The sequence below is a fragment of the Malania oleifera genome, chromosome 5 (genome assembly GCF_029873635.1).
Source record: "Malania oleifera isolate guangnan ecotype guangnan chromosome 5, ASM2987363v1, whole genome shotgun sequence".
Lineage (NCBI taxonomy): Eukaryota > Viridiplantae > Streptophyta > Magnoliopsida > Santalales > Ximeniaceae > Malania > Malania oleifera.
Window position 1 is genome coordinate 66,797,117 of NC_080421.1, and position 12,006 is coordinate 66,809,122.

General features: G+C 37.4%; 1 protein-coding gene across 1 annotated transcript in view; it reads left to right on the plus strand.

Moving 5' to 3' along the window:
• Positions 1 to 338: 338 nt before the first annotated feature.
• LOC131156197 (chloroplast envelope quinone oxidoreductase homolog) overlaps positions 339 to 12,006 on the plus strand; it is a 35,759-nt gene continuing 24,091 nt past the window's right edge. The window contains exons 1-2 of the mRNA XM_058109698.1: positions 339 to 645; positions 9,557 to 9,698. Coding sequence (XP_057965681.1) covers positions 580 to 645; positions 9,557 to 9,698 — 208 coding nt within the window. The 5' untranslated portion in view covers positions 339 to 579. The remainder of the gene's footprint in view (positions 646 to 9,556; positions 9,699 to 12,006) is intronic.

Sequence of the window (12,006 nt, forward strand, 5' to 3'; positions counted from 1 at the left end):
AATAATTTAGGATTTTAAGTACTAACTAATGAGAAATTAATGAGATATTGAAAGAATTATGAAGGTTGGTTGATATTTTTAAAAGAAAAATGATAAATAATTTCTCAATTTTTCTTCAATTATTACTATAAAAAGAAAGTTGGACTGGTCCACAATTTCTCTTTTAAAAATCCTCAACGGTCCTTAAAATTTTCAAACTAAGTTGAATTTGGAATTATTTCCCAATTACATCATTTTAAGAAATACTTGATAAAAAAAAATTTATTTTAAACAATTTTTTAAATTGGTGTTTTAATTTTTAATTTTTAATTTTTATTTTTTCATAAATTTTCAGCGATGTAGGGGGCAATATTTCTCAAACGAAAGAAATGATGGCCTGGCGTCAGACTCCACGGTCCCCGTCCGACTACAGTCCCCACCTCCAGAAGGCTGTTTTCCGTCATTTCCCGATTAATGGCGGCCACATCTGAGCCCCAGAATGGCTATAATCGTGCCACGTCAAGGCCGCTGTAAAAGAGTGATCTCTGCATTAAGGGGGATGTTTGCTTCACTCATCGTCTTCTCTCTCTTTCTCTCAAAATGGCGAGGAAGCTCATGCATGCCCTTTGGTACGACGCTTATGGCGGAGGCCCTGCTGGTCTGAAGGTAAACCTGCATAGGATCGTTGTCTTATTGTTTCTGCTGCTTATTGCTATTTTTTAATATTATTTTGGTAATTATTTTGCTGCGGGTGCTGCTGATTTGTGATTTATTTATTTATTTTTTGGGTTGATGCGAGTAACACATTTTGGGGACGGGAAGACCAAGACATGATTATCTATGAAATATTGTGGGATCCGATGAGATTTCAAGGTTGGAGAAATTGTGATTTGGAGTTTTTACTTAGTTTCACATATTTGTTTTTCTTTTTTTCATTTTTTGTTTTGTATTTATTTTTTTTTTCTATAAAGGGGAGCTTAGGCGCAACAAGTTGTTGCCATGTGATCTGGTTACGTGTTCGAGGTGTGAAAATAGCCTCTTGCAAAAATGCAAGGTAAGGTTGCGTATTATAGACCCATTGTGGTTTGCCCTTTCCCAAACCCCGTTGTCACGGGCCGATTATTTTCACACCTTTGTGAAAGGACCATGCGGCGCTAGGTAAAACACTCTTGCTTAACTAGTCAGCCTATCATTTACCACAATTCATTTATGAAACACTTTCATTAGCATTAAATCAAATAGCAGTGGAAGTAGTAAGCAATTATGAAAACAGTGGCAAGCAAGTAGTAAACATTGAAGCAAAGCAATTCATTGACAACACCTCCGTTGAAATTGTGTATTTAGCGAGGGAGGCAAGCAGGCTAAACACGTTGACAATAGCTAGTGAGTTTTACAAGACTAATGAATACTCACCCTCCCCTAAAGAGCTTTACATGCAAAATTCATTTTGACACTAGGAAATATCAAAGTGACCGAGGAGTCATACTGGCTTATTTGACATACAGAGAAACAAATACTAGAAAATAACCCTACACTAGTACTTACATGATGGAAACCCATCCCAAGCACACGAGACAAGCAGTCACAGGCAAGCATAAAGCCTTGAACAAGGTTAGCTCGTGACACTTCCCCACTTATGTGGTCGACGTCCTCGTAGACTTTGCCACTAGGTACACTTCAAATTTGTTCATGAACGCTTGCATATCTTTTGCAGAAATCGAATTGATTTTTTCATCACCAAAGCCTTTACGCTTCACTAAGAACCCCCGCTGCTTCTTCCTTGAGGATATGAACTCTCTATCTGCAAGGATATATTCAACTTCACGTCTGTCAGGTTGCATTATCTTCAACTTTGCTCTATTTGACTGACTTGTACTGTGTTGGCGTTGAATAACTTGAGGCAGTTGATGTGAAACACAGGATGCACTTTCATCCAGTTGAAGTGTTGCGGTTTTCCCCCCTAATCTACCCACTTCTTCATTTGCTTAGAAGCTTTCTCTAGATAGGCTTGGGCAATTTCTGCATTCTGTCTCCATTCTCTGGTGAAGATGTAAGCCCTGGGATTCCTTCCTCTGTACGGCACGCCCACTGTGTGAGGTAACAGCGGCTGCTGGCTTGTAACAAGTTCAAAATGGCTTTGGTTGGTTGTTGAGCTCCTTTGGGCATTGAAACAAAATTGAGCCACGTCAAGTAGTTGCACCAAATTCTTCTGGTTGTCGTTGACGAAATGGCGCAAGTACTCTTTTGGTAGCCCATTGAATCTTTCCGTCTATCTATTTATCTGTCAGTGATAACTCGAAGAGAAGTCAAGATGTGAATCGAAGATTCTAAAAAGTTCTGTCAAGACTTTGCTGGTGAATCTTGAGTCTCGGTCATTAACAATATTTTGGGGAACACCCCAATATCTCACAACATTCATAAAGAATAATTGTGTCGTCTTGTCTGCCGAACAGTACTTTGGTGCGGTTATGAATGTACCATACTTTGAAAATCTGTCTATAATCATAAATATGGATCATGCATCTCCCACTCTAGGCAGGTTGGAGATGAAGTCCAGTGAGACACTTTCCCACGATTTGAATGGTACAGGTGGGGGCTCTCGCAGCCTTGCAATCTTCTTCCGCTCCACCTTGTCTTGTTGGCAAGTGAGACAAGTCCGGGTATAACCAACCACATCATCACGCGTGTGCGGCCAATAATACCTTTGCTCCAGTAGTTCTGTCATTGGAGTCATTCTCCGCGAATACCCCTCTACGAACTTCCTGTAATAGTTGGTAAGGCCAAAAAAGGAATGCAACTCCTTCACCATCGTGGGGATCTTCCATTTTTGAATCGCCCTTACCTTCTTCGTATCCCTCTGGATATGACCTTGTACAATCACATGACCAAGGAATTTGTTGCTCCTTTGAGCGAAAGAGCACTTCTCTTTCTTCACATAGAGACTATTTCCCCTTAACCTGTCGAACACCTTCCGTAGATGCTCATCATGTTTCCTCCGAAACAATACTAATGCTCCCAACGGTGCTTTGGAAGGGTGAACATATCCCATTTCCAACTCATCAAATTGTTTCCTCCGCTCTGCTATCTTTGGAGGCGCCATCCGATATGACCCTTTAGCAGGTGGTTTCACTCCTAGCAACAACTCGATCTCATGCTTCACAGTCCATTGTGGAGGCAAGTTGTGAGGTAGCTTATTCGGCATCACCTCCTTATACTCATCCAATACTGCTTGGATGGTTGTAGGGACCAGCTCTTGGTGTACTTCATTTACCACCACTGTGGCTAGATGTGTTTGCTCACCTTTTCTCAATCCCTCCTTGAGTTGCATGGCTGAAAGGGACTTCCTATCATCTCCTTTCGTTGCAATGACTTGCACCATGCACTGGTAATCTCCCATCAGACACAGGGAACCAGTAGAAGGCATCAGCACTGCTTTCGTCCCCCTTAGGAATTTCATTCCTAAAATGACTGAAAAGTCATCCAATGGCATCGCAATGAAATTCGCATGACCTTCCCACTGCCCAAGCTTTACATTCACTTGTTTGGCTACTCCCTGAGAAGGATGGGCTACATAATTAACTGCTTTCATGCATCCTGTATCCTTCTCCAAGGATAAGTTGAGTCTCCATGCTTCCAACTCCGAAACAAAATTATAAGTAGCTCCGGTATCTACCATAGTGCGGGTACTCTTCCCATTGATTGTCAAGCTCACAAACATTAGTCCTTTTGCTTGTGTAACTTTCGGTGCTTTCGCCTGTTTTTCCAATGCGCTCGCGTGACGCACTGCACTCACCCTCCGGGTATCCTCCTTGTCCCCATCGCTTTCCACCACTTGTCTCGAAGTAGAAGCTTGCAAGGCATTGAGGGATCCCTTGTGTGGGCACTCCGTAACTCTAAGGGCCTCCACACAATTAGCATGAAATTTTCCCCTTTCCCTTGGGTATGTTGAATCCTCGATACGATGAAGCTTTCTTCGAAGTTAAGGTCTTATGGTCGGCTCCCCCACTCTTTTGTTTGCCTTTCTTGAAAGACTTTCCACTATTTTCCTCTCTGCCAAGCGCTTTGGAAGAAGTGGTATTATCACTAGCGTAGTCAGTCAAGCGTTCCGCGGCAGCTTGTGCGGTAGACAAGTTTTGAACTCTTTGCCTATGAAGTTCAGTTCTTGCCCACGGTTTCAATCCCTCAAGAAAATAGAATAGCTTATCTTTTTGTGACATGTCCCTGATGTCCAACATCAAAGCAGAAAATTATTTCACGTATTCCCTGATTGACCCACTATACTTGAGGTCTCTCAACTTTTTTCTAGCATTATACTCAACGTTCTCAGGAAAGAATTGGGCCTTGAGCTTTCTCTTCAAGTCTGTCCAACTATCTATTACACAATGTCCATTTTCAATTTCATTGTACTTGGTATGCCACCACAGTTTGGCGTCACCAACTAAATACATGGTCGTAGTATCCACCTTCACCTGTTTTGAGGCCATCCTCACAGCGCAAAAGTACTGCTCCACATCAAACAAGAAGTTCTCCAACTCCTTGGCATCACGGGCACCCCCATACGTTTTGGGTTCTGGTACCTTGGTTTTGCTAACTCTCGGAGTGTTGGAGTTTCCCATAGCAAGAACCATTAGATTCATCTTTGCATCCAGATCAGCTATCCGCGATTGCAAAGTTTCCACTATATGGTGAACGTCCTCTAACATTTCACCTATCAAATTTGCTTGATGCTTTTGTGATCTCATCACTTCATTTACAAGTTCTCTCAGTTGAGCCACCTCTGCGGCCACATTGTTGGCTGTTGTCTCAGCCTGTCCTTCCAGCACGCTGATTCTCTCAACATTGGTTGGTGCCATGGTCACTTACCAAAGCTTTCCTAATTCCCCAACGAAGGCAATCGAATTCACGAAGCAATTAACCAAGCTCGGATACCAGGTGTCACCGGCTGACTATTTTCACACCTTTGTGAAAGGACCGTGCAGCGCTAGCTAAAACACTCTTGCTTAATTAGCCAGCCTATCGTTTACCACAAGTCATCCACAAAACACTTTCATTAGCATTCAATCAAATAGCAACGGAAGTAGTAAGCAATTATGAAAGCAGTGGCAAGCAAGCAGTAAACATTGAAGCAACGCAATTCATTAACAACACCTCTATTGACATTGTGTGTTTAGCGAGGGAGGCAAGTAGGCTAAACATGTTGACAATAGCTAGTGAGTTTTACAAGAACGATGAAGACTCATCCTCCCCTAAAGAGCTTTACATGGAAAATTCACCCTGGCACTAGGAAACATCAAAGTGATCGATGAGTCATACTACCTTATTTGGTATACAGAGAAACAAATACTAAAAAATAACCCTACACTAGTACTTACATGATGGAAACTCATCCCAAGCACACGAGACAAGCGGTCACAGGCAAGCATAATGCCTTGAACAAGGTTAGCTCGTGACACATGGATACGCGGGAGCTTTGTGCACCGGGCTGCCTTTTTTATTTATTATTATTTTTTTCCTATGTTTTTATTTGGGTTTAAAATTTTAAAATTATATATATACCCCTGTTGATTTAGGTGTAATCCCAAGAGAGGGGGTGAATTGGGTATTTTAAAATTCTTTAAAACCTATTTACCTCTTAGTCCCTCTTTCTAAATTTAACAAATTTCTTATCAAGTTCGTGTGAGGTTATTCAACATACATACATGCAATATAAGTAATGAAGTGCGTTATGGAAATTAAAAAGATAAGGGAAGAGAGAAGGCAAACACGATTTTACGAGGTTTAGCCAACCCGGCCTACGTCCTCGCCTTTAGCAACCTACTCAAGGATTCCATTATAATCCTTGTTCCTTAAATTGGGATGGAGCTTCCCTTACATCCGCTGCTTACAAGAGGTACAACTTCCTCTTAATTCGCTAGTTACAAGAGATACAACTCTCTTCTCAAACTCGGTTCACAACCTGAACCTTGATTACAATATAATATCAAATCTGCAAAACACTCAATGTTGCTTCTAACAAAGCTAGTGAGTACAATTGAAATTCTTAACACATAATCATATGATCAAACTTGAAGCTCAATATGTATGTAACGATACAAGCATTAATTAATGAATATGCTTCAACACACAATTTCCCCTTTTATCAAAACTCCCAAGTAATGAATAAATTAAAAGCTTTGGAGAAAATTATGATTCGAGTTCAACTTCTTTAATGCGCAAATATTAACTGTGATCTTATCAAAACATTTATCTTGAATATTATAACGATCAAAATCAAGAAGTTTACTTCCAAATATTCAACCACAATGCAATCTTTGTAATATGCAAATATATATATATATATATATATATATATATATATATACGATATGTATTCCAAAGATCAAAAACCTAATGTAATATTTTTCAGCAAATATCCTTCAATAATATATCGTTATGAACACTAAGGATATTCAAACAAGTAGTTTTGTAATATTAAAAATATCAAGTCTTTGAATGAAAACTCACTTGACTCAAAAATATCTAATCAATGACAAAAGCTTTTCTCAAGTGGTAATCTTGTCAAAATGATTTAATATATGCACACTCAAGATCAACCTCTTAACAAATATTCAAAAATGGATTTTGCAATGATAAGCTCTTTGAAAAATGGATATCAATCAGCAAATCAGTTTAGATGAAGAAACTCTATGAGAATAACTATTAATGAGCAGGTCGATTTACCAAACCTCAATACAAAAAATGAAAGCACAATGATAGCTAGATGGCCTTTTGAAAATCGAGATAGCTTTAGCTCAGATTCAGCTTTGAAATCTCAGGCAAAAGTTTCAGTAATACATTCAAAGTTGTGCTAAGCGTGCAATCAGCTCAATCGTGTGCCAAAGGTGTTTTCTTTTCTCTTCTCTTCTTGTTCTTGTTGATCTTGGTTACAACACTAGGGTTTAGATGTTCAATATATAGGTATCTTGCCCTTAGAATAAATCTTAGCCGTTGGATAAAAAATTAGCTCGCGTTTCTTTCATTAAAAAATTAAATTTTTAAAATTTTCCCGTAGGTTCAGACGACTGAGGTTAAAGGCCCAGACGACTGAAGTTCCTTAGAGTTTCGGAAAATGAACTTGGACACAGGGTTAGACGACTGAAGTTGGGGTTCAGTCTTCTGAAGTGTCGGGTTTAGACTGAAGTCTGAGTTCAGTCTTCTGAGGTGCTTTTGTCAGGATCTGTGTGTCACCATAAATTCTTTAAACGACTGAATTTAATCTTCGGTCTTCTGAAGAAATTCTTCAGATGACTGAAGTTAACTTCGATCTTCTGAAGATCAATCTTCAAACGACTGAACGTGGAGTTCAGTCTTCTGAACTGACCAATTCCTGAATTTTTCTTTTTAATTTGAAAAATCTATTTTGCTCTCTTTCTTGGTTCTTTTATAAAACATTTTCCGGAGTTTTAAAAATATCTCTAAGTCCATGAATGTCCCCTAATGATGTTCATGAAATGCTTGAGTCCTAAGGTCATTTTAGAGTATGTTGAGTCTCAAATTAAATCATATGAAATGTGAGTACATTCAGTTCTAAATACCCATTCCCATGACGTTATTGAACTTGTCGCTTGCATCTTCATTCTTCAACTCTTTTAGTTCCATGGATTCTGCCAAGATGTGTATGCTTTAATCTTCATGGCTTCCATGATTTGTTATCTTTCTGTGCGTGTTAAATATTGTTCCCGTTCACAATCTCAATGCACAGATCAAATACCAGGTGATTTGTCATTATCAAAACCGGATTGGACTCATAGAGTCAACATCCCCTTTGTGTTGTAATTTTTGTTTATATGTATTTTCTGCTGTCTAACTGTAGAGATAAGGCTGCAAGCCTGCATCATGACCTCCCCTAGGCTCTGCTGATATAGGGTGGAAGCCGCCTTGTCTGCTTATGTTGTATTTTATTTTGTGTCTGTTTAGCGAGGCCTGACGATCTCATGCATGAGGCATTTTAATTTTTTGTATTTATATGATTAATTTTTTCAGTTATTCATTTATAATCATAAACTATAGTTTAGACATAGCATTAGAGTAATAATAGAAAAGCCAGCTTTTTACTACATTAAGTCCCAAAAAAAACGATAGAAATTGAGGAATCTGGCTTCAAATCAATGTTGCAACAATAGAAATTTAGGGTTCATCTCAAATTAGGGTTCATAATAAAATATCTCATGGCTGAAAAATAATTCGGTTAAATTTCAGAAAATTTTGAATTGTCAGGAAATCAGTGAGCTGGAGTCCAATGTAACACATTTGAATTGAGTCAATTTCTCGTCATGGTATTTAGTGAGTCTCAGAAGGGGTTCCTAGCAGTGTCGCATAAATGCTACAGTAATGAGATTAGTTTCTGTAATAATTTTCATTTGGATTGAATCTATGAAGGATTATTTATGATACTAGCCTTAACAAATGTGCATTGTTGGTTAACTTGGTTACGTGGTATCAAGTTTTAGGGATGTTTTTGGGTATGTTTCTGAAAACTCTTATTCGAAAACACTTGACCAAACTTTAATTTTGTGTATTCTTTGTATCCCACATTTTCAGATACAAAAGGGAAAACTGTATTGGAAACCTTAACCAATGGGACCTTGATCTTCCAAATACTCTTCTGAATTTGTATTATGAATCCAAATCTCAGTGTACTACTGCTTTTGCAAGGAATTCTATGAAAGATGGAAGTAAGTGAGAGGTAGGAATGACTGCCTACAGTCTTAAGTGCTGATATTCACCCATATTTGCTTTTGAGAATTGCACAGTATTGAATTACAGTTGGTACTCATGAACTCTAGCTCCTTAATATTGATTTCTTGTTTAACTAAAATGCTGAACAACTTCGTTGACTTGAGAGTTCAGTGTTATTAAAAGTGTATCCATTAATTTGTGTTGAAGGAAGAAAAAATAATGTAGAAATTGACTACTGTTGTTTTCTTACAGTTTATGCAATTGAATTGAATAAAAAATTAGCAATGAGCTGTGTTCTTGTTTCTGTGGTTGAAAAATTATTTAAAAAAAAAATGAAATTCAGTAAAATCTTACTTGCTATTGTTAGTTGAATACAATTTTCTCAAATTATATAATAATTTCCAATTAAATGAGAAAACTATTTATAGCTGACCAATTTTGTGGTTCAAGCATATTCAAAATGGTGCCCCAAGCATATCCCTTTGGTATCGTGTACTTGAAAAGGATCCTACTCCATTCCCATACCCGCACCACGAGCTGAAAAGCATCATGTTCAAGAGCCAAATGTCCCAATATGTGTGATTCTTGCCGCAACTTCTGGGATTCTAATAGATCTGTGAAAAAGGATTTTTTTTTTTTTTACCAATAATTGAAAATTCAGCCCATTTTATCATTTAAATCGCATTTTGGTTTGAAGATTTTACGCTCATGTCTGGTGGTATCTGTGTTATCTGCATCCTGTATGAACTATGTAAAAAGGTTCCTGAACATAACTACAGTAATCCATGAAGTTAATGAGACTGAATTTTCATTTCTGTCTACTGCCCAATTATAATATGCATATCTTTGCCTTCTGTAGCACACAGAAGTTCCAATTCCTTCTCCAGGTAAAGATGAGGTTTTGCTTAAATTAGAAGCTGCAAGCCTTAATCCGTTTGATTGGAAGATTCAGAAAGGCGTGGTGCGCCCTATTTATCCTCGCAAGTTCCCTCATATACCAGGTAAATTCTGTGACATTTTTTATCTAAATTGAAATTGTTTAGACTTATTTTTTCTCTATCTTGTCCTTGATACGTAATAACATTTGCTTTCATTCTATGCTATGCCATAAGCATTTATTCTGCACATGACAAAGTGTGAACTCTAGACCACTCTAAAATATCTTCATGTTTGGCATGTTGTTTGTTTTGATATTTTCTGATTAATGGTTTGTGGTAATGGGTTGAGTCACCTGAAATATTTTGGAGGTTGTGAGAACTCAATTTACTTAACGACTTGACCAATGTATCTTTACAGAAATTTGGCATTGGCAGCACGAAATCTATTTGGAGCCGTGTATCTGTGAATAATCTGTTATTTTTCTTCATTTTGAATCCTTATCTTTGTCCCAACAACATTGTTGTTGTACTTCAAATTATCTGTTGAATCACTATAATTTCTTTTGATTTTTGCTTGATTTGTGGTGATTGAGCAAGTTTAGCTTGGACAAACTAATGAAGAAAGATATGTTATTATCATTGAACGTGATTTCAAGTTTCATTTGTTTACTTTCCTTGAACATAAAAGAGCCCGTGTCATCTTATCATACATGTCTGCTTTTACTCCCTTATCAATTGAAAATTTTGAGAGCAATTGCTTATAGTAACACTGGGGTTGAATAGGCTGCTTAATGTTATAGTCATTAACTTCATGATGCTGCCAGCAGAGGATTTTATTTGTATTTTCGTTTTTTCACAGTTGTGTATTTTTATTAGGACTATATCTTCAAGATTCTAGGGTATTATCATTTAGGAAACGTATTTTAGTGTAATTAGGTTTAAGGCTTGGTTGGGTCATTTTTAACTAGTGATGGACTGTATAGGTCCTGGCTAGTAAAATATGGTACAGGGCAATGTTTAAAAAGGCTCAAACGAGGCTTGCTTCAGGGCAAGGCATGCCTAAAATACCTTGAGGCTCAATCTAAAATACCAAATCCTGAAATGGCTAACGCAATACACATTGAAGCTTATGCATTTGTACAAAAGCCATGCCTTTTGTGCCTTTTTGGTTAATGCTTACACATTTTGGGTGTGTGATTCTCAAGGTAGAGTTGGCTAGAAAATTTTAATTCCATATTTATATAGAAGGAATGTCATAATATGAGTTGATTTCTTGAACTTTTGAAGCTCCACCTTTCGAAAATAATTGCAAGCATTATTTAGATCTTGAAACTAATTTGAACTTTTAATATTATAGCCTCTTGTCATGATTTTCATAATGCATGCAAGCTAGCTATTTTTGAATGCCGAACAAGTAGTTTTTAAATTATATTTGTTTTTTTTTAATCAAATTATTCTTGTACTTTTCTTAATTTTTTTATTTAAAAAATGTATATAATTTATTTTCAAATTTGTATACAACAACAAAACCAAGCCTTTTTCCCACTAAGTGGGGTCGGCTATATGAATCCTTTTCCGCCAATTTATGCGATCATGAACCATTTCTTTTGAGATTCAAGGATATTAAATCCTTACTCACTATCTCCTCCCAAGTTATTTTTGGTCTACCCTTACCCCTTCTACTGCCCCCCACAGTAACTAAGTCACTCTTCCTCACAGGTGCACTATAAGGCCTACGTTGCAAGTGTCCATACCATCTGAGTCGTCCCTCCTTTATCTTATCTTCTATGGGAGCTACACCTAACTTACCACGAATATGTTTATTCCCTAATTTATCTTTCAATGTTATACCACTCATCCATCTAAGCATCCTCATCTCGATAACTTTTACTTTTTGAATATTATGTTTCTTCATCGCCCAACATTCCGATCCATATAGCATAGCTGGTCTTATAGCTATCCTATAAAACTTCCCTTTCAATTTTAAGGGTATTCTACGATCACATAGCACACTTGAAGCACTTCTCCATTTCACCCAACCTGCTTTAACTCTGTGCATTACATCATCTTCAATTTCTCCTTCAGCTTGCATAATAGATCCAAGGTATCGAAATCTGCAAGTGCTATTTATTTCATCATCATCAAGTTTAACTTTGTCTCCAATATTCCTCCTATCATTACTAAAATTACATTTCATATATTCTGTTTTATTTCTACTTATCTTAAAGCCTCTAGATTCCAAAGCTTCTCTCCATAATTTTAACTCAGCCTTTACTTCATCCCTAGTTTCGTCAATTAATACAATATCATCTGCAAATAAAATACACCATGGAGCCTCCTTTTGAATATTCTTAGTCAATTGGTCCATCACTAAAGCAAAAAGATAAGGACTCAAAGCAGATCCAAGGCCTATGCCCCAAGGCCTTACGGT